We start from the raw sequence: 24,486 nt of genomic DNA, 5'->3' as shown, positions 1-24,486 counted from the left end.
CAGGGCAAAGAATAGAGAGGGGCAGACAAACATTGCTTTTAATAGCATAACATATAACAATAACTTAAAAACACATTAAAAAATTTAATGAATGTAAATTACAAAGTTCCTTAGAATTATGTTTTATTTTATTAAGCAAAACTTTCTTTTTTGGGTTGATATTCTTAAGTGAAATACGCAATACAGGCTACACAAACTGACAACCAGGCATTTAGAAGATCCTGCTGATGGGAGATTAACATTTAGAGGAACTTGGGGAAACAAATAAAACATAAGGTATTAGTTTGTGGTAATGCTGTGCATGTAAAAGAATGCTTAGATCCCACAGAAGGGAAATAAGCATTTTATCTTTACACTGATCTTTCTCTGGTACCTCTGAAGCTCTGTACAACAGAATAGGTAAGTGCTTGAATAGTATCCCACGCATGTGACACTTAAATGGTTTTTAAACTGCAGAGCTGTCAAACTCCATCCTGTTCCCACTGAGAAAGATTTACTTGCCCAAAGTAAAAAGGTCTGAAACCATGGAAGTGGAACTGCAGGGGGTAGTCTTTTATAAATATTAGCATAGGCATCTATTTTACTAAAAATCATATTTCTAGACACAATTCATATGTAGTGTTTGGGGCAGTTTTGATTATTGCCAGTGATGCAACCCATCCTTCTAATGCAAGATTATTTTTTTTAAATTTATAATAAACTCCTAAAATGATCCTAAAATGGTTTAGCAGCTGTGTACACATTTATGAGGAGCTGGCCATTGTTTATGAGCAAGTGTGGTGCCTGTCATACTGTACAACACAGCCTCATAAAAAACAGGTGCTGTACTACAGGAGAGAGCTAAAGATAATTCAGGGATCTGCTTGGTTCTCTTTGTGTTTAAGTCTGGCTTGCTGCCAGTTTTACTTCTGCGTGCCAGCAAGGACTCTCTTCTGATATGACCATTCCCCACTGAGGCAGACACCAATTTAATAGCAACTACATCCAGGAATACTTTAAAGTCTAGTTACAATGGCTTTCAAATGTTTGCAATTTATAGAATATCATGCATGACCTCAGTATTAGTACACATACAGTAAGTTCTATATAGAAACAGTAGAATGCAAACAAATTTGAGAATTCATTAAAGGAAAAGAAATAGTATTTGATATTAAATAGACTTCAATGGTATTTACTCAATGTCCTATGTAAGTGACTTTCGGGAAAACATGCCTTATGTCATGTCTGGTCTCCCTTGATTTTTACAGTTATGTATATTCTACCAGAATATTTGCCCTTTAGAATTAAGGACTTCAGAATATATACAGGCACGAAGTAATGAATTACAACATCATTTTAACTATATGACCATCAGCCTCTAAAATCTCTTTAAAGAATTTCCCTACTAGCTCATAGCTCTGGGTTCAGATTACAGCAAGGAGGGAAGGAGGGAGAAGGCAGGGGGAGAGGGCAAGAGGAGCAAACTGAGCATGCTCAAGCCGTGCCCTGGAGGTTTAAGCTGAACGAAGGAAGTCTGACACAGAAGCCCATACAGAAGGAAAGAAGTGTGGTGTTTCTTTTGACAAAGAAGAGAAAACTCCGAGCAGCACTACTAAGAGGGTTTACTGGTGTTTTTATATAGATCTTTCTGATAAAGCTTACTTAGTTTTAACCTTTCCTTCTCCTTCAGCAATTCGATTTCATTTATAAATTCTCCATTCTGTTATATTGCAGTCTTACAAACAGGCCCCTTTGTGCTTATGTATGAATTGATTGATAACTGCTCTATCTTCTGGGGGTAAAGGCAGATCAGCTCACAGCTACGTCATTCAATACTCTTTTGGTATCATCATTCGTTTTTAGGGTGGTACTGGAACTAGATAAGCTACTGCAGCATGAAGTGGGTTTTTTTGTTCTTATGGCACTTGCCCTTGTATCATTTAGATGCACCAAGTGCTGTACTTTAGGAGCACTGCCTAAATAACCAGGGTAGAGTAAAACATCTTGTTCAAAGCTTCCTAAATTTTGCCTTTGCTTAGCAAATTAGCCTCAGTTGCTTCCATTGTCGATTACATCTTTTTTGCAGTTTTGTTAAATAAAGTATCATTTATTTTGTACTGACATTTTCATTTATTTTATGGTATAATACCAGAAACTTTGTCAAATCTAATTATACAGCTGAAGCTGTTAGGAATTTTGTAGGCTGTAACTTGGAGGAAATCTATTACTGAGAGATGGGACGAAACCTTCTTTCTGATTGTTATACACAGTGCTTATTTTCAGCCTAACAGATTCTGTAACATTCTTTTATTGACGTCGCTATGACTTTGCTTCTGCACATTTTTAAAGAAAAGACTTTACTGTATGAGAATGAAAATTACATAGTGTAGGGAAAGAGTTGTTTGTGAACCCATAGGGCCAGATTTATCAAGGGTTGGATTTTGAATTCATGGGAGAGAAGGGGATAGCAGGTACAAGTCTGAACAACCTGAGCCTGATAAACCTGAATATACATTCCTATATGCCTTTGTGGTACATGGGAACTTGCATTCTTGCTTTCATTTTATTTATGTTAATCAGTCTACCTGCCAACCAACAACATCTGGTAATTCTCAATTTACTATGCCATAAACAAAAAGTATTTTTTGTAAGCAACCTCCCAAGAGTGATGGAGTGGAAAATTATGAGGAAAGATATAACAAAATTATAACATATTTATTATAACATAAAACACTTCTTTGAAAACAATATTTGAGAGTCATTTGACAGAAAGTGGTAACCAAAAAGGTAAAGGATAAAGGGCAATCAAATGTAGAAGGGGGTTATTTACTAAACCAAATTTTTTCTGGTCGGGCTTTTTGGGGTAAACACTCGAATTTCTCGTAGAAAGAAGAAAACTTGAATTTATTATGAATTATTATACCCTGATGCAGCAAAAAGCCAGAATCTGAAAACCCGAATCCAAAAACCTGTAGAGGTCATGTATAAGTCAGTGGCAGATGTCCATATCCCAATTTGAATTTGGGTTTTCAGACAATAACCCTGAAAAAAATCAAGCAATTCAGGAATAAAGTCCGAAAAACAGCAATTCGGGTTTTCAGGTTAAAATCGTGGATGGGAGTTTGTTCAAGCTTTCTATATTAAAAAAAATTAGATAAAATCGATTTTAGTATATAACCCCCGAAACGTTTCTTCTGATCACAGGGGGGTATTGTTATACTGAAGACTGTGGAAAATCTTTCAGTCCAGGTAAAAATACAGTATCTTCGATGTATACAGATGAGTATAAATACAAATGCTTTAAAGGAAAACTATACCCCCCAAACAATGTAGGTCTCTATTAAAAGATACTGAGTAAAACAGCTCATGTGTAAAACCCTGCTTCATGTAAATGAACCATTATCATAATAATATACTTTTTTAGCAGTATGTGCCATTGGGTAATCATAAATAGAAAATTGCCATTTTAAAAAATAAGGGCCGCCCCCTGAGATCGTACGATTCACTGTACTCACATACAAACCACATGTAAGGTCACATGAGCCAATTAACAGACAGAGTTCTGCCTTTTGCTTCCTCACTTCTTCCTGTTTCAGTTAGTGTTGGAGTATTTCTGGTCAGGTGATCTCTGAAGCAGCACAGATAAGAGTCACGAAATGGTGGTTCAAGGCAAGAGATGTAAAAGGGCAATATTTATGTAAATATATATTCCAGTTATGTAAGATTCTTTAATATGTCATTCAATTTTATATAAACTATCTGTTGCTTAAGTATTCATTTTGGGGGTATAGTTTTCCTTTAAAGTAAGAGGACATGTAGAATCCAACAATGCATATACTTTTATTATAAGCTATGAAATTATGGTGTATTCAAACTGCTCAAAAGTACAAACTACTGTACTATAAACATTATTAGTACAGGATTCATCATCTGGAAAACCTATACAGAAAGCTCTAGTTATGGGAAGGCCATATCCCATAGACTCTATTTTAATCAAAAAATTTGAATGGTTGAAAATGATTACCCTTTCCTCTGTAATAATAAAACAGTACATTGCACTTGATCCCAACTAAGATATAATTAACCCTTATTGGAGACAAAACAAGCCTATTGGATTTAATTAATGTTTAAATCATTTTAAGTAGACTTAGGGGCACATTTACTAAGCTCGAGTGAAGGATTCGAATGAAAAAAACTTAGAATTTTAGAATTTTGGGTACTTCGACCATCGAATAGGCTACCACGACCTTCGACTTCGACTTCAACTTAGATTCAAACGATTCAAACTAAAAATCGTTCGACTATTTGACCATTCGATAGTCGAAGTACTGTCTCTTAAAAAAAATTTGACTACAGTTTAAACCTACCGAGGTACAATGTTAGCCTATGGGGACCTTCCCCAGCACTTTTCTAAGGTTTTTTTGATCGAAGAAAAATCCTTCAATCGATTGATTAAAATCCTTCGAATCGTTCGATTCTAAGGATTTTATCGTTCCATCAAAAGATTTTTACTTGATCGTTCGATCATAGCATTTGTGCTAAATCCTTCGAATTTGATATTCGAATTCGAAGGATTTTACTTTGAGGGTCGAATTCGAGGGTTTATTAACCCTCGATATTCGACCTTTAGTAAATATGCCCCCTAATGTATGGAGATCCAAATAACAGAATTATCCTTTATCCAGAAAACCACAGGTTTCCCCCTGTATTAGCTGTATAAAGTAATAAAGAGATGCATTTAGATTTTATGCTGTCAAAGAATGTGAGAACTTATTATAACGTTTTCATCGAGCTTTTAGGTGGCCTGGGTCAGAGCAAACATTAACAGAGCAAAATGCCAACTCTAATAAGAACAGGAAAAATACATTCAGTTGTCCAACCTGTATCTGTAAAACTGGATATGTTTTTTTTGTGCAGTAAGAATAAAAAAGAAAAAAACCTTGGGGAGGTTTATCATACATTTGAGTCAATATGGCATAAGTGTAAAATAGCTGCACTTAGTTTTGCACATCTGTAAAAAATTGATCACAGTGTTACTGCTTAGAATAAAGTGATGATCGCTATGATAGGCAACCAAATCCATATTTGTTTAATAATAGAATACTTCTGTCTTTCATTTCCCACAGGCCTTTCACTGCCATAGATCTCATTTATCATTTTTAACACCTATAGTTCTGTGTTCATCTAGATACGGGAATGAAACACAGGAACCTTGCAGTTTAAGTTTACAACAGAATAACTGTCACCATGGGAACTCACGGTATTTAGCATATACATGGAAAACATTGGAACTTGCATCTGAAACAAGTTTGAACCTTGGATCCAAAGGAAGTTATTTAGCTTAGTGTGAAGGTTTTCCTTTTAAATATCTGAAATATATCAGGAGCGAACAATACTCTTCCATTGTTAATAGGGTATTCATAACACGTGGTGCCTTGGGAATAGCCGAGGGACAAAGTAATTTCAAGTCATTTTTACTTGCAAAAGGAATGAAAAATACAGGTTCCCATTTTTATGGCCATTCTGTAAAAATTTGAAATTTCTGTAGGTGTTTTAAAGAATATTTGAAAAACACAACACATATAGTTGGTCATTGTTCCGCTTGAATTTACACAGGCCACATCCCCACATCAAGCTGACTGACTGGCCCAAATAACATTTTAAAAGAAAACTATAACCCAAAACAATGTACCGTAGGTCTTGGTAAAAATATATTGTATAAAACAGCTCATATGTAAAACTAAATAAACCATTTTCATAAAAATATATTTTTTAGTAATATGTGGCGTATTATGAATAGAAAATTGGCATTTTAAGTACTAAGGGCCACCCTCTGGGATCGCACAATTCATCGTGCAAACAAGCAAACCAAGGGCACACATACATGAACAAATGGACAGAATTCTGTCATTTACTCCCACACTTCATCTGTTACAGTTAAAGTTGGTCAGGTGATCACTGAGAGAGCACAGAGTATATCATACTGTTCCACTACAGTTATGGAGATTGCTTCTGCTGGCATAAGTATTATAGAAATATTATGCCACTGTTGTAGGGTAGACTAGTCTGCTATATTTAAGGGAAGGGAACAGAGGAAAAAACTTTATTTTTACATTAGTAAATTTTAATACATTTGACAAAGAATAAACTCTCTGACTCGCAGTCCAATAAAGGGAAAAAAAGAGAAATATAAATCTACTTTCATTTTAATTTTAGAATTCCATTACAAGTAGCTATTTAAGTAAATGAAGAAAAGTATCCTGATGTTCTCGGTGAATTAGACTGAACGGCAGAAGCATAATTTGCTTCTGCAGTCCATGATCAGATCATTTTATCATCTGCGAGGTCCCTCTGAACATTAAACACTTCACAGCCACGCACAAATAATGGAGTGAATCTGATATATTCCAGAGCATGCAAGCTCTATTTTTTTATCCAGCATTCCAAACTTTTTTGGTAAACTGTTGAAATGGATTTGTAGCTTGCTTTTCTTACACCTCTTATAGAAAATTATAACAGTTTCCCCTAAAGTATTTTTGGGAGATTTTAGTCAAAGCCTCTGATTAAAAAAACAAAGCTGATTCAAAGGGTAATGTCCACATTCTTTCCCTGTGATTTACCAACACGTTTCTCATACAGACCGTGAAGCATTGCAAGGCTAGAATAACAGTCTGCGGCATCTGCAATTATTGTTTCTAATGATAACACTGCAGAGCTCACATTACAGTACAGTGTACTGTCTTCATTTGCTCTTGATTTCACAGTATCACCAGTGCAGCCTATTACAGAGAACTTTAATTATATATATATATATATATATATATATATATATATATATATATATATATATATATATATATATATATATATATATATATATATAAATAAAATCACTTGAAATTTGAATGACTTGCTTAAACTGAACTCTGTGGGGCATATAAAATTTACCAGAGTGAAATTCCCACACTCTCTATTAAATTCTGTTTGGTTTTTGTAGACATATTTTTCAGTCACTGCTGAAAAAATATTTAACCTTTTTTGTTTTTTACGTACAAATCCTGTGAGTGCCATCACTATGTATTTTAAAATCAGGTATGGGAGTTTTATGGTGTTATTTTTAATAAAATATTAGATAAATTAGAATTTTAGAGATTTTAAGAGATTACATTGTTTATAATACCAATAGGGCTTATACAACATAATTAGTTGCTGAAGTCTTATCCAAGTCTTAACAAATAGCATCTTATGAGCAAAATCCCATTTGCCACATAGTATGATAACGCTAAGTAAAAAGAAGTATTGGTCACAGGTAATTACAAGCTGCTTACAGCTTTGCACAGGGTTACCTGTTTAATATATAAAATAGCCTAATTAGTGCCAAAAATATCAATTATATTGTACCTTTAGGGCTAAATTATGTATTGTTGTTTCTGTAATGATCTTGTATACAGTTATACAGACTGTGAATACCTAAAACAAGATCAACAATCCCCTGGATTTGTTATGCCCAAAGTTACCATTGTTTCTGTTTGGAAATCTATACAATAGCTTAAATTGACCCTAAGCAAATCTTATATTGATCAATTCTAATAATAGCAAAACATAATTTGCGATTAGTTTTGCCGCAAAAAACACCCATAATTCCATTATATTTTACCACAAAAAAAAAAGTCTGTGTTTAGTGAATTTTTGCCGTTTTGCTAATTTTCCAACAAAGGGAAATGGGAAGTTTCACACATCACTATTTGGGATACTTGTAAGACTGCAAGTATCCCTTGAAAAAGAATACTTTAAAGCTTTGCACTCCTTCATATTTATTCTGTCACATTCCCAAGCTTGCAAGCATCCATGCAAAAGTATTTACAAATGTTATTATGGTAGGGTGCAGGTGGTTGCTTAGTAATGCACCCTCACCTGGGTTCACTTATGCTACAACTCATGGTGTTTAGAATAACACTAGCTCTATAGTTTTTAAAGCTTTTAAAATGATTTTTTTTTATTTGTAAAATCAAGAGTCTGTGGAGTCTACATACTGCAACATTTATTGCTTTGATTTCATTTTAGGAATTTGCCCCATTCACTTGTAATAGCATTGGACAGGGTGCCAGGTGTAAGGTCTGTAAAGATGGCTACATACAGAAAGAACAGGCTGTCTGATTCTGTCATGTTCAACCAAACGGGCAGACCATCTGTTCATGTGTGAAGCCCTCATAGTGATCTCTGATGTGTTAGTCATAATGGCTTCCATGTTCTCTAGTGCACCAGGGTCTTAGGCCCAAACTTTAAGGGTGTTATTGAAGTCCTAAATTTATCTCAATATTTTCTGCTACAAACTCCGATCAAATCCGCTCTTGTTTTTTTATGCTTATTTATTACATTTTCCTGATAATTTGCTTTGCAGGAAAAAATCAGATTTTCATGATTCTTTTATATGTTTCACCCGATTTTCATGATTTTTTGGATTTTTTTCATGATTTTTTTACCCAAAAACTCTGAATTCTTATTCTTTTTGCCGAAAACTTCAGGGTATTGCATGAAACCCATCGTACATCAAAAAATCATTGGGACTTCTCCCATTGACTTATATGCAACCTCGATAGGTCTGAGATGCCGGATCATCTGATTTGGACTTTTCCATCCTCTGCGTTTAATGAATTCAAAAAAATTCCTGATTTTTTTAAAAGTCCGATTTTATAAAAAAGATCACAAATTTATCGTGATTTTTGCATTCAGAGTTTAGTGAATAACCCCCTGAATATATCATGAATTTGTATTAAAGCAGTAAAAGTAGAATAGAAAGTTTCTGGGCAGTGGACAGTGAGTGATTACAAGCATCTAAAAGGTGTTAAGAATTTCCCAACTTATCTCAAATATCTCAGCTCAGCAATATATACTCAGGTGGTTATTTACTAATATCCGTTGTTTTCTCATTTTTTTTATTATACAAAGCCGATCAAACTTCCATTCATGATTTTGCCTTATTAATCATTAAAACAACTCAAATCAAATTGCAAAAAAATTTGATGAAATCTAGTGATTTTCGTATTCGGATTTGAGGTTTTTTGTTTATGAAAAATTTGAATTTATGCCCCAAAAAGCCTGACCAGAAAAAATTGAGTTTTAGTAAATAACCCCCTCATTGTCACTGGCAGAAGCAGAGTTCTGCTCTAAGCTAAATAGGAAGCCCAGTGCTCATATATGTGTCCCATTATGTTTAGGGGATTTATATTTACAGTATATTTAGAGTGAAACTCTATATAAGGACCCCCATACTAAACATGTGCTTCATTCCGAGAATTCAGATGTAATTTCATATGCTATAATTAGGCACAGCATTTGGCAGCAGACACAGGAGGCATGACGAATTGAATTAGTTATTGAATGTAAATGAGAATTATCCTGCAAGGTAAGGGTAGCCACGAAGGCAAAACATGGATGTGCACTTTAACACCCTTCAATTACTTGCAGTTCATCTAGTTACTATTCCAGTATAACATCAAGTTCCTGTGAGTGCAACACACACATAGATATGGGGTGGCCTATTTATAATAATAATAATAATTAAACCCCTTACTGCATGGTCGAGGGATGTGCTGGGTAAAAGGCTCTAGGCTTAGTATATGTTCTCAAAGAGATGCAAGTGCTCTGTGAATGGCATTATTTAAACATACCCTAAACACATAAAAATGACAACCAAAAATAGTACAATACATATTTTGTCCCAGTAATATTTGTCATAACATGGATGAGTAAAACAGGGAATTCTTTGTGTACACTTTTTGTGTACACAAATGTATCCAGTTGTGCAAGGAAAAGCATGGCCCATCTTTATGCCAATCCATTTTATGTCTCTGTTACCCTGGAAAGGAAATGTTGGGCTTGTTATATAAACAATGGATGAGTTTAAAGCTGCTGTTCCCCTGCTGTCAGCTGCAGGAAACTGTCATACTTAAATTTTTATAGTGATAGGGCCTGAAGTAACTGAGGAAAAACAGGGGCTTCATGTCTAAAGGAATTTTCATGCCTGCTCTGTTAAAGGTAGAATTGTAATAAATGGAAATGCATAAATATTAAGGCAAGCACAGTTTAGATAGATGTTTGTATATAATATAGACAGGGTGTTTTTCTGTGACAGAAGGGAGTAGGTCTGTGTGCGGTTCTAACTACAGGGACAAGTTGTTGGTCAAACTAAGGAAAGCCCATTCCTATCATCTGTGATGCCATTAGAGGGGATAGATTGAAATGGGTTGAAATACACAGTGCAATAAATAAAGTCTTGTTAAATCTGCAAATAATGCAGCTACAAACTGATTACTTGCAGTGAGTTAATGAACACATAATAATTTTCTCAATGTTTATAAATGGGCCTGAGTTCTACAGGATGTAGAAAGCCGGAGCAGAACCATAGGAATCAATGGGGTGCTTTCATTATAAAATTATTCCTACCAGTGATATTGCACTAGAATAACCACTCCACGCTCTTTCCAAATGGCAAGACTGTCTACTCAACTTGAAACTGACTATAAAATTCATGATTCAACTGATATTTCATGTGCTTTTAATGTGAGGTCACTTTAGTTAGTATTGGTAAAAGTAACTTCCAGCCACAGCAATCGTTTCTACAAGCCAAACAATTCTGATGACAGTGTAGACAAGCATGTCCCTGTTCCTTCTGTTTACTTAAGCTGCTTATGAGTGGCAATTTCAAATACTGATAATTGTTAACATGACTGACTTTCCTTTTTTCTATCTACCAGACGCAGGAAGTGTTTTATCCTTATCTGTACTGATATTACAGTATCTCTTCTTAAACACTTGAGTTTATATAAACAAACAATTGCCCTGCTGTACTGCAATGTCTTCTAGTTCTTACACATTAAAGGGCTAATAACATCACATAAAAAAAAAAAAATTCACATAAGTTTCAACACAAGGTGCTTTTATTCTGCACTTTTAAAAACTGTAGGCTTTTTTAGATTAACAGAATATAATACAACTATTTAGAATGTAGTTTTTGTGGTGTTATCCCTTTTTTTTAATTTCAGTCATTTTAGTTATGTTTATATATGTCTTTAAAATATTAAAAAAAAATATGCAAATGAATAGCCCTTTTTTATTGTAGACATACTGTATATGAAACTGCTGCCTGCTGCTGTTAAAACCATAAATACATACAATGTGCTCCAATGACAGAAGGAAGAAAAGGAGCAATTAAAAATGCAAAGAAAGACGGTTTTTCTTTTGTTGAAGTGTTCTAATTATATGTTTTATTTAGTTGTTATTTTTACAGGGCAGCTTACCAGGAGGAAATACAGGGAACAAACTGGTCAGAACTGAACCCAGGACCTAATATTATTTGAAAAAATGGCATACTAGCCATATTTGGAAGATCTATAATGTACAACTGGGTGCAAGTTATAACTTTGCAGATGGAGATACCTACGTAGGCAGTGGAAAGATGATTACTCAAAAATTAATTAAGAGAGTATTTGACAATTATATACAGGTATGGGACCTGTTATCCAGAATGCTCGGGATTGGGGTTTTCCGAATAATGTATCTTCATACCTTAAGTCTACTAGAAAATCATGTAAACATTAAATAAACCCAAAAGGCTGGTTTTGCTTAGTAAGGATTACCTATATGTTTGTTAGTTTGGATCAAATACAAAGTACTGTTTTATTATTAAAGGGAAAACATTTTTAAAAATTTGGATAAAATGGAGTCTATCTGTAATTTGGAGCTTTCTGGATAATGGGTCATCAGATAATGGATCCCAAACCTCTATTGTGTAAACTTGCAACATATAAAACATATAAGCAATAATATATGTAAAAAAATATAACACTCGCATATTGTGGCTTGGCAGGAAAGGTTCATAGTAATCTGCTGCAAAAATCTGTAGGAACTCTTGTAACACTGAAATAAGTTGGTGAATCTTAATCAAGGCAAAAGTTTAGTGAGTTGGAAGATGTGTATTTCTCGATAGAGAGCAGAGAAGAGGTTAAGCGAGCAATAGACCACTTGCAGGCAGTATAACCATTTAAGGACATTGGTGTTGACACTTTATTATAAATCGTGTATTATAAATTAGTCACTTATGTCCAAAGTGTGAGGCACACATTTGTAAATCATCATGTTTAGCATTGAATGTTCCTGCATAAACATACTTATGTTTTACTGAAATTTGTACTGTTTGTTATCCCTTTGTTAGAGCAGTAAATTTGGCTGATGTATTTATTATTTTTAATTGTAGGATTTGAAAATCCAGTCGTATTAAAGGATCTAGTCACATGGATTAGATTTAAGTGTTGAAGAGAAGTTTGTTAGAAAGCACGAAAACTTATTGCACGTTTCCAGGACTTGCAGCTAAAATATGCGAATCTACTACACTTTCTTCTGCACTTTCATCTGAACATTTACCATTTTCTCAGATATGATATGAAGTAAGATAGAATGTGTCTACTAAAATAATCTGTGTTGAAGAGGTTATGGTATTTTAAGGCATCAGGTTGCCAAGAAGAAGCCACATTTTCTGGACATTAGCACTCAAGTCATTAAAAGGCACTATTCAGAATATAAAAGGAGATATTCTGGAACAATAAATATGCCTTAAATGTATATTTCAACCTGATATGTGCAATTAAATGAACCAAGGAGTAGATATTGTTATAATCTACACACAATGTGGGAAAATATAAAATATTTAATAGAGTCCAATTTAAGCATAGAGGTTGTGCACAAAGGATCTTCCATATAGATGCACAATGCTTGGACATTGCATGGACCACTTATCTATCTAGTATTGGTGTGCAGAGTGTCATAATACAGTATATAAGATTTTAATCTTGTTTCTGTATGTATTTTCCAGTATATGTGTTCAAAATGGTTGATTATGAATGCTGATTTGATTGACAGCTACCAGTGTCTTGATAGAAATGATAAAATTAAGTTCCTCTGTGGTTAAAGGATCAATATACATCAATATGCTCAACATGTTCACAGTAAGCAATACATGTGTTGAAAAATCCAAATGGTGTTTATTTTTGCTCTGTATAAACAAACCCTTCCCTTTTCTAAGTTGATGTTTTTGGGATCACATTTATTGTACTGAAAGCTTACCTGTAGACCTACTACTCCTACCTACTCATTCTCAACTGACTCATTAGCCAGGATGTTGGAAAGTCTGAAATTAAAAGTAGTTTAAAAAAATAACATGTTTATTAAGTAAAACAATATACATAAAATATGTTCAACACACGCCCTATTTATTGGGCTCATGTTGACAAAGAGGTGTATACTGCTGCTTTAACTTTTGTCAATTATGTCTAGGTTTATTTTAGCATGTATGGATGGCTTGAAGATTTTCTGAAAGGTTGCTGTGTTTAAGCAAGTAAAGTGCTGGCTTGTTGTATAATATCAATGTTATGTCATCAGTTTTTTAATTTATTATTATGCCAGACAAACCTTATTTTCTGCTTGACTATTTGTGACGACCCCTAAGCTTAGCTTCTTAACAGGTATCCAGAGCACACTGAGCATGTGTGTGTTACTGACACTCCTTAAAAAAACAATATGGTGAGCTCCTGTTTCAACTTTAAAAGCCTGGATCATTACTGTTATAGAGTTGTTGATACTGGTGCATTAAGCCCAGTATAAAAATAATCTGAGCCTTATTTGTTTTTAATTGGTAGTCTGAAATATATTTTGTGGAACTACATGAAAATCAAAAACATAAAATGCCAGTGTATCATTTCCTTTTTACATTATTAATCATAGGTTTAAGTTTATTGTTTGAGTCCCCGTTGGTTCTATGCCATATAATTACATGTGCAAAATGATGTAAACAATAAGCAAGAAGCCATTGAGTAACATTTTTGTTATAAAGTAAATCTAGAAGCAGTAGCATAATCTGATCTTAATACATGAATGAAATGTTAGTACTGCCACTAATGTGTGTTAAGGGATTACGTGATTTGTGCTTTGTAAATAAAAAAGGTCTGTGTGGAACTGATATACTAATTGTGGAATGTATTTCAGCACTATACCCACTGTGGTTGAGCTCATAAAGATAAACTGAATGTCTCAGATGGTCATGGAGATAGAATGGAATTTTTACGACCGTCCAAAATTAAAGTAGTTCTGGTATATTGCATAATGATACTTAAATATTGGACCCTGAGACAATTTAACCTTTTTTTCTTGGGACCCTATGAAATGGAGTAACAGCTATTTCCCACTGGGTTGGTTTAATGTTTACACTGGGCTAATAAAACAAGAAAAAGCTTGGTTGTTAGCTAGAAATAAAGGAACAAAACTAAAAACTGTCTTGGCTTTTAAATGGAAAATACAGACCATTTATTAGAATACATTGTAGGTAATACTCCATAACACATCATTAAAGCCTAAGGACAGAACTAAGACTATGGGGGTTATTTACTAAACTCCAAATGCAAAATATCACAAAAAAATGTTATTTTATAAAATCAGACTTTAAAAATGTATTAAACCCGAGGATGGAAAAGTCGGAATCTGAAAATCCGGCATCTCAGACCTGTCGAGGTTGCATATAAGTTAATGGGAGAAGTCCCAATGATTTTTTGATGTGCTCTGGGTTTCGTGCAATACCCCAAAGTTTTCGGGGTGAAAAAATCTTGAAAATTGGATTTTTTCCCATAAAGCATATTTTCGTGAAAATGTAATAATAAATAAGCATAAAAAACCCGAGCGGATTTGATTGAAGTTTGTAGCAGAAAATATTGAAATAAACTCCGACTTTGACAAATAACCCCCTATGTGTATGTTTTTTCTCTGAATATTTGCATTTATTTATAATAAATGCAAAAATTTGTGGACAAAGTTAACTTGAAATTATTGTCTGTGAGGATTAACATTTTCTTCTCCATTTTCTTCCTTATAATTTAGATGAAAATTGCCAAATTGCCTAAAACACAAGTCTGGTCTCTCAAAATTCATCATGTAATGTCAAAGCTCTTACAGTTTGTAGCAACTTTAACGATGTGACGTTGCCTTTATCCAGTGGCCGCTTAGTCTTATGGGTAAAATGTAGTTAATTACATTTTACATGAATTACATTTTATTTTTCTTTTGGCACGGGCCTTTTCTGTAGTACTGTAAAGCTTCACTGTGCAGTTTGCCAAGTACTTGGTAACTATTTCTACAATTCAATGTATCATATGTATATAGAGCAGCTCACAAGGTTGTACTGAGTACACTCAAAGAATACCTCTGTATATAACAGCATTATAATTTACACACTGCTTCTATTCCACAGAGTCATAGCAATCTGAAGTATGTCCTCCGGTGGGGTTTTAATGGATGCAGACTTTGCTGACGGAACACTTTCTGAAATGACACTCCTAACAAGAGCAGCAATATTTTGTTGACTGATTCGGTGACAAGTTTTTTAAACAGGTCATGGCATTAGGAGTTCACAAAAAGCTACAATAGTTTATGGGAATGTGATTAAAGCAAAACTGCCCACTTGAATTTTATTTTAGTGTAACATTTACTTAGCTTCTTTTGCACTTAAGTACAGTGCACATGTGAATAGAACAATGGAATGATACCCTTGTAGTTGAAGTATAGTTTAGAAGCAAGATCTTAGCTGCTTTGTTTTTAGGCAGCACTGAGAAAGCTATTTTATCTGAACACACACACTTATGTACATTATTAAACAGATTGAGAAATGAACAATGGCAATTGCTTTCCTAACTGCTACAGTACGTTAGCTGCAGCATCAGCTCCACAATAAACACCAGAGTAGACTGACCAGAGTACTGTATGGATGGAATGTAATTATGAAGATAAAAATGATGAGCTAAAGTTCAGTGCAGGATTTAATTACTATCCGTTACTAGCTATTTCTGCTAATGGGAAATAATAGAAAAAAACTCAAACTCATGTAAAAGACTGTAAAGTGTTATGTATCAGGAAAAATTACAGATTCCTGCTAACCTTATTTTATTAGTTCTTTATCAATTGAGGAAATGTAGCATATAAGTGACTATGAAATTTATTACACAATATAAAACATTTACCAAGGCTATTCCCATACTACGTTGGACCCTCTGAGGTGGATTCCAATGATATTGTCCTGTCTTTTACAAAACCCAGCATGTTACCCAGCATGTTAGCCTGAATGTCAATGACCATGTTGACCGATGTCTTGTCTTAATCAAAAACGAACCACAGTCATCAAGCAAGAGGTAAAGATGAGCAGAGCACATTGTAAAACCTTGACTGTCAAGAATTATGCTGATTGTTGCCCTATCCTCTTACTGTGAAAGCAACCATGGTTATCCCACAACAGAATGCATCAGACTAACAGATCATACAAAACATGACTGTCAAGGATTAAGTTGACCATTGTCTTATTTACTGTAAAATTAACCACAACTATGTTATGTAGGAGAAAGATGAGTATAACACTTTGTAAAAGCCTGACTATCAAGCATTACATTGACCCAACGTGTCACCGTAAAAGTTGCTCTCACCAAAAACTGGAATGCTTCTTAGAAAAAGTAATTGCTCTTAAATATTTATTTACAAAGAATTTTTAGTGAGTCCCATCAAAGTGTCCTGAAGCTAAATTATAAAACAATGGATACACACCACTTTTATTGCAAAATATGGCTATAAAATTTCTATTTGAGAACATAATGTTAGTGATACTGTGTTTTACTAAGAAGAGAAAATTATTTTTTATTAGTAATTATGAATTAATAATGGTTTATATGTTTCAGTGGAAGATTCTCAAAACACATCTGCCACATTTCAATAAGGATTCCTTGGTACTCTTCAAATAACTCCATTGTCTGCTCCAGGAACTGCCACTAGAGGGTAGTCAAACCCACAAAATAAAGCATGTTTGCACAACCTTTGTGGTTTTCTAATGCCTAAGGAAAGTGACAAGTAATGCTGTACCACATTTTACAATATTAACCTTTGCCTGCATTGACTTCCACAAACACTTTATAGAATTTTTATTAAGCAGACAGTACATCCTTCATGGGGCAGGAAGTTCTTTAATTAGAGGTAGCAGACTAGTTAGAGATTGAACTACACTACAAAATACAAATGTTAATGGATATATGTTTGAATACACTTACCGGTATATAAAAGCCAAACTATTATGACAGAGGGCTGTTGTACACTTTAGTTATTTTTAACACACTTTGGTTGCTGTTTAGCATTACAGTTTTCTCACTCCTATGAATCTCAGGAATCTCACGCTGCTGTGTATTATTTTGATTGACAAGTATTAAGGCAAGTACAAATTTCAAAAGGTGAAGGGGTCTCTAAGTATTTTTTTATCTTTAATTTCAGATTGTATCAGATGTTTTATTCTCTTGTGTTAAAAATTGAATAAAAAAAAATCCTTGTGTTACAGCATCCAAAAGCGAGCAGACCTAGTTCATCATTTATGACCCTGTTGTGGAATGAAACATATTTTTGAAAAGACAATTCTTCCAAGTTGGGTTCCCTCTTTCAAGCAGATAAAATGTTATGGTAAGATATTCTTTAGCTGCATATCTTTATTTCTGTAAATGGGAACGAATACTGAAGACTTTCCTTACATTTTATTAGACTGTACAATCCACAAAATCAGCAGCACCTCTGGTGGTCATAAAGACGGTGTCTAAGTTAATGTTGCCTATAGAGCCTATGAGGAACAAGCAATAAGCAGCTTTCACGCTTACTACTACTACTAATAATTAGAAAGTAGCTTTTGAACTCAGGACTATTGAGGGGTTAACATTCTGTTCACTAACTAGTGTGATACTAACTTTTGCATATTGCGCTCCGTCTTAGTGAAACCTGTCTGATCACAGAAAGCCCTTATTCTACATGCTGAAGCATTTGGTAAATTTAAATTTACATTTTCGCCTTAGTATTCTGCAATATATTTATTTTTGTATACAAACTTTATACATTTGAATGTAAGGGTTCTTTCCCACACTTAAACAGATAAGGCATCTGTGAATTCCCACAACCTTTCTGCATTTACACTAATAAACCTATTCATGCAAAGAATTGTTTCTGCACAAAGAACCTTACCACCCCAGGTAGCTCTTTACTTGGTGCCTCTCAAACCAAAACTCAGAATTTTAAAAACATTTTCCTTGGTAACATGACACCTCGCAACATAACTTTCTTTTCCACTAATCTTGATAGATCATAAAATTGTTTATTGTATCTCTGGTGGAAGAGTGGAACTTTCCTCACCCACTCTCAGATGTTTATATCCCATAGACAAAAGATTAGTCTTAACCCTTTTTAGTATGTCGGCAAGCCCACAGTAGATTTGGCTGTGAATGGGTTACAGGGGAATAAAGTGAACTTGCAGGTTTTGCAAGGTTTGGGAGTCCAAAGTGTTCAAGATAAACAGATACAGAGACATCCCCCTCACACATATACATTTAAGATTTAATAGCAGCTCAGAAGTTGAATTGCCAAACAAAGTGACCTGTGATTTCCCTTGGCATATTGGCAGAACATCTGCTTTATTTCAAAGCTAATGACTGATATATGCTAAAATGTTACAACATATGAATCATTTGCAACAAATATAAAAGGCCAAATCAACATAATTTATTATGAATCCTGATTTCCAAGAATCTATTTCTCATCACAAATGGTTAGCTTGTATTAAGCCATTTCAGTAAGAATAATGGAAGTATAATGGTCTGGCCTGCCATTATTTGTTGCACTGTTGCACAGAGGTGCCTCTGTAGGTTACAGTTATAGCCTAGTTTCTCATCCTCTGGTACAGGCACTCTTATAAATATATCAGGAACCAGCCCAATTTTTCAAACAGTGTAGACGATGCTGAGTTATATCATGCTTATTGTGTTAGAAGACAACTGCATTTTGTTACATCATTATATCATAGCCATACATCCAGGATTAACACTGATTTGCAGAACAGGGTATACAGTCTGGGCACACTTATCTCCTTAACACACCCATTTGTATCATTTACAAGACACTGCAGCCAGAACAGATATCTAATAAATAGAACTCAGTTGATGAGATGGAGCTAGCTAAAGCAACACGTTGGTTTTGCCTGCTGGAGGGCACGCCTTTCTTCATGCAGACACTCTCCACCCTCCATGTACCATCTGTAAGTAGTTTTAGTGGAACATGCTGAGGTCTCTTGCTGAGCTGCTGCTGCTGGTAGTTTGGAAACAAAGTCGGAATAACACATGGTCCTCCACACAAATGCACACATGGTAAACCATGCAGATAATTTGCAGTTACATGTCACTACAAAGGGGGAATATGTACAAAGGCTAATGTGCAGACATTTTGAGGAGTGACAAGAAATGGAACATATGTATGAATGATATGAGTACTAAAACCATCTTGGTTGTCCAGTCGATGACCTTGTTGTTGAACTACAATTCCCAGGATGCTGCAATTGCCAAACACTTCACAGAGACGTAAATCTAAATTGGGTACATTGATTTACCATTTGGGACAACAGGATTTTTTTTAAATAAAATATGAGCCTAAATAGCAGCTAACAGAATGGGGACATGATATCCCAGAATGGGGGACAGACAGAACAGTGACCTTCTTAGATAGACAGAACACTGACTGCAAGCTCTTCAACAGGGATGCCAACTGCATCAACCCATCTTCCTCCAGCATACACTGAAGAAAAGAAACACTTTTGTCATTGAGCTACATCTACCAGCATCAGCTAACTATGTTTTGGGGAGTTTAGCGATTATGAATGTCTAAAATGTGTTCCTCCGGTTGTTTTTTTACTATAACCTCCATTTACCCCCCCACCCCCATTGAAGGTATCTCAGAGCCATGCAACTTGGTACATTTTATTTCCATCTGGGCAACATGACATTTACCTTGACAATAGCCATTGCCACAGCTTGTAGTTTTCTGGAATTTGCCAGTATTGCTCTGGACTGGATCTGATTACCTGTAATACTCCCAGCATCTTCTAACATCCAAAATCTACAGCTGGGGGGTTTACTAGTGTGTCCACCCTGTGATCTTCCAGTTGCCTTTGAACTACAGTTCCCAGAATTCCTGAACAGAATTTGCCCAAGTTTGTACAATAATTAAACAACAGGGTGGACATTCCTGCATTGAAACCAGGTATCGTTCTGAATGGTATCTGTGATGTAAGACTTTATAATTAGGATTTTAAAAGATCCCAGAGCAGGAAACTAATCTCCTGGACAAGTAATAATCTCCAGATCTCCTGCAACAGGCAAGGGGTGTGTCACAATGTACTCAAGAACTAAATCAGATATCTAGAAACTGAATATGTGGTGGGATAAGTGCAAACATCTTGTATGTATAGGATTCTGCTTACAGTCAGGAGAACTTCAGAAGCGTTCATGCAATGATTTAGTTTGTAATAGGATTTGCAAGCAGGAGAGAGACATTACAATTACTAAGTAATTACAAGTGATCACCAAGGTGTGCAGAGCAAATAAACAATAAACGGTAGAGTGCCAAGACTCAGCATTGTATTTTTGTAAATCTATTTAGTTTTCTCTTTAAAGGCCACCATACATGGGTCAATGAAAGCTGCAGACAGACCGAGTCGACAGCTTATTGGCCATCTGGTGGGCCTCCCTATGTGGCCGAAAGTCGGGCAGATCTCGATTGGGCAGGTTAAAAAAATCCCCCACTTCAGTGTCTACATCTATGGCCACCGTAAAGGGTTCGAAAATGGAATTTAGTGCTGTATAGACACAAACAGATCTATTAACCAAGGCAGGAACATTACAATAAGGGTTTTAATGGGAATCAGGATTTCGGACATTAGCATGCTTAATCTGAGCCTTAGGCATGTCTAGAAAGCACCAACGTGATGAATGAGTCTTAATTAAATAGGTTTTCCCCTGCTGTTTTTGGGGTGGTAATTAATGTATTTGTAGGATTACTGGGTGGGATGCAGAGCCATCACAGGCTTGCTCTAGAAAGCAGCAACTATCTAGGTGTCTAAATAACACCCAGCCTTTCCCTGGCTCTGTCTGCTACTGGTGTGGTCTATACTTAATCTGAGTTTAAATTGCGTAGATCCATCGGTCAGAAGGTGAAACTGTATATGTTTCCCGTATTAACTAGTCCAGTCAAAACAAGACAAAGAAAAATCCCATCTGTATCTGATGAGAGAAGTGCAGGGTTTCTAATCAAACAGACTTCTCACAGACAGCCCAAACCTCTGAACTATGGTACCACTATCTGCTCGCCTGTGTTCCCAAACATCTGACTAAATACTCCTGAATGGTGGAATACCTAGATCTACAGGACATGTAGCCAACATTTATTAACACCACAATAACATTTCATTTTGGCTTTCCTTTGTGATTGGAATAAAACCTCCAGGTAGTATATTGGTAATGTGCTTTTATACAATCTATTTACTAATAACAGTTATTTAAGAATAAAAGCAGCAAGAATACTTATTGTTAAAACTGAAACTGTAAGCTTATAAAGTGCAACTGTAATATATATTATATATGCACATACATTTAGTGGAGACTTCTGGACAATTCATAAAATAAATAGAAATACACACACTGTTACTAGGTAGCTAGATAACAGACCATAGGCAGACGTATAAAGGATTAGCATGTGTCACATTCAGAACCACGTGGTTAAGTCAAAATAAGTTTAGTGCTCTATATCTGGTAAAGGAATGTAAAAGTATACAATGGTATTAGGTTAGAAAAATTATCTAGTATTTATGTTCCATTACTTAAAGGTTTGACTAGGATGTATTGTTATGCCCTATGCTATAGATTAGAACATAGTGGGTCAAGTTACACAAAAAGTTACAAACAGATAAATAAAATGTATAAAAAGTTTACTCTTACTAATTTATAAATAATGCTAATCAACTAACAATTCTAAGTAGGTTTGTAGGGCTGCTACAGACTAGACAGTGCCTTGCAGGTGACTACAACTGGCAGTGACACTTACTTCTCCGGTGTCGCCTCCCTCTGGGGATCTGCTGGCTGTCAATGTATTCCAAGAAGTTCAAAATGATAAAACACAGAGAAAGCAGTCGCAATTGCATAGTAACCTTGTGATGCTTCCCCCCTATGTCCTTTAGCCTGGAGTATATCGTCCTCCAAAGTCTTTTTTTTTTAATTCAGTGATTCCAAAAGTTACACAATCCACAAGGATTTCAAGAGAGAGAACCTGGTAGGAACAACTGTGGATCCAAATAACAGAAGGGGTATTACTGCATTTTCAGGTAAACAGGGGACCTTGTAAGATATGTGGCACAGTTAGCAAGCAGGGTCCCATTAAAGTTTGGATGGGATGCAGGTAGCATGTTACATTGATGGAGATGTTAGTGCTGGAAGGATCCTGTAAAAGTAAGAACTGACCAGGAAAGCCACGGGCAGTCCAGTTGCAGTACACATGTGGCACTGGAGATCCCGAGATCATCAGTCACAGGCAAGCCAAAGCACACCTTCTTTCTTTAAATTACAAGGTGGAGGAGACATCCATCTGAGATCCAGATTCTTCAATCTCCATATATGTATGTAGACCTGCTAAGTGCATAAAGCAGTACAGAGTGGCACGGGGTATGGGCAGCCGGGGTAGAGGATCTCAGCTGAAGCTGGTTACTTGGGCAGGAGAAGACCTCACATCCAGCATTCTATCCACACACAACTATACAGACCATGAAGGAATCCAAGAAAAGGCAGAGTTCCTAAAGCACTGAGGGGTGGTCTGCTAAGAGCTATCAGACTCAGAACCCAAGAGACATTCCAGGAGTGGAGCTGTGTGCTCTAAATGACTGTAAATCAGCGGACTCCCCCTCAATACTGACTGCCTCTCACTCTCTCTGCTGCACTCATAAGACTGCCTGCTCCTGTCATCAGACTCCTGCTAATGCCGATGTCACTGATCTAACCTCCCCCTTCTCCCTCTCTCTCACTCTTTCTCACCCCCTCCTCTTTTTAAAGAAAGCTGAAGATTAAGTGTGTAAAATAAACTACAATGAGACTTGGGCAGTGCTTTGGGGGGAGAGAGAGTGCTAAATGTTAGCCTCCTGTATTGTATTTGCAGCTCTGGGATAAATTAGCCCATAAGGAGTTATGAGGGTGGAAGACAAACAACTTGGTGTTTAAGTCTTCTAAAAAGTAGTAAAAAACTGACATTTCTATATTGAGGTGGTGCAACCTTCTCATTTAACAAAATGACGTTTCTCAGGGTGGCATTTAATCTTTTCAGATTTTTATACAGTAAGTGCACATTTTGTAGTGATGGTTCATAATTAGTTTAGTTCAGCATAAAAACCAATGCAATGTATTGCACAGATGTCATTTGGTGGCTTTTCCGAGGTTCCATTAATAGAGCACAGGTACAGGGAGTACAGGTATGATGGGTTGCCACCTTTTCTGGAAAAAAATACTGGCCTTCCTATATTCTTGCTGTTTTTTCCAATTAATAACATTGGCATCAAGCATCATTTACAACTGAATAAGTGATCACAACATCACCCAGCAGTGCATTCCACAACCTCCCTGTCCTCACTGTGAAGAACTACAGATACAAGTATGAGATGCATTACTTATCCAGAAATCTCCGGATTACAAGAATGCCATCTCCCATTAAGCAAATAATTCTAAATTATTTTAATTATTTCCCTTTTCTCTGTAAAAATAAAACAGTACCTTGTACTTGATGGTAATTAATCTGCATATATCAATACTGGTGGCAAAATAGTCCAACTGGGTTTATTTAATGTTTCAACGTTTTTTAGCAGACTTAAGGTATGGCTATCCAAATTAAGGAAAGTTCCCTTACCCGGAAAACTTCAGGTCCCATACAATCCAGATAATCGAATCCAATACCTGTACATATATTGCCCCTGTTTGTACCCACTGGCCATCTACAAATAGAAAATATATGCCCTGTATCTTCAATCTTCCGTGAAAGGCAGTGGTGGGCAGTGCATAAGAAAAGGACAAAGGTGCTTCAGAATATAAAGTGAGTGCACAGCAGATCCCGCAGCTTCTGTGGCCTTCTTGGGGAAAGGCATAGGGTAGGTGGACTTCTAATTCCGCATTTACATAGATGGCCATTTTCAAAGCTATGACTTGTCAATACTGTAGCTCCCAAGTAGCTGTTGAACTAAGCTCTCATTCTCCCCCACATCCTTTGGACTGAACACTACTGTATTACCAGATTATTGTGGCATTCTTTGTTACTGCAGTTTCTTTTTATTACATTTTGGAATTCTGGAGAACTGATACTAATTTCCTTTTCACTTGATGGAAAAGTAAACACACATCTGGCTTTTTTAGCCCTCATTAGGGAAACTTGTGCTCCTGGCTTCTGTTTAGGTAAAGGATCACTCCTAACCAGAGTGACAAGGCTGTTAGAGTTAATACGTACATGCACCAGTTATATTATAAGTGATCTATCAAAAGAGAACTTTGTAAACCAGCTCTCACCTAGAGTTATGTATGGTGCTTCTACAACACT

The 24,486-nt window shown here is 35.6% G+C and overlaps 1 protein-coding gene across 1 annotated transcript in view; it reads right to left on the bottom strand.

The window, feature by feature from the left end:
- Nucleotides 1–22,925, bottom strand: part of rspo3.L (R-spondin 3 L homeolog) — a 50,685-nt gene extending 27,760 nt beyond the window's left edge. The window contains exon 1 of the mRNA XM_018263181.2: nucleotides 21,964–22,925. Within this exon, the coding sequence (XP_018118670.1) occupies nucleotides 21,964–22,060 (97 nt within the window). The 5' untranslated portion in view covers nucleotides 22,061–22,925. The remainder of the gene's footprint in view (nucleotides 1–21,963) is intronic.
- Nucleotides 22,926–24,486: the final 1,561 nt, after the last annotated feature.

This window comes from Xenopus laevis, chromosome 5L (genome assembly GCF_017654675.1).
Source record: "Xenopus laevis strain J_2021 chromosome 5L, Xenopus_laevis_v10.1, whole genome shotgun sequence".
NCBI classification, from domain to species: domain Eukaryota; kingdom Metazoa; phylum Chordata; class Amphibia; order Anura; family Pipidae; genus Xenopus; species Xenopus laevis.
The sequence above is the reverse complement of the archived record's forward strand: the minus strand, read 5'-3'. Positions and strand labels throughout refer to the sequence as shown.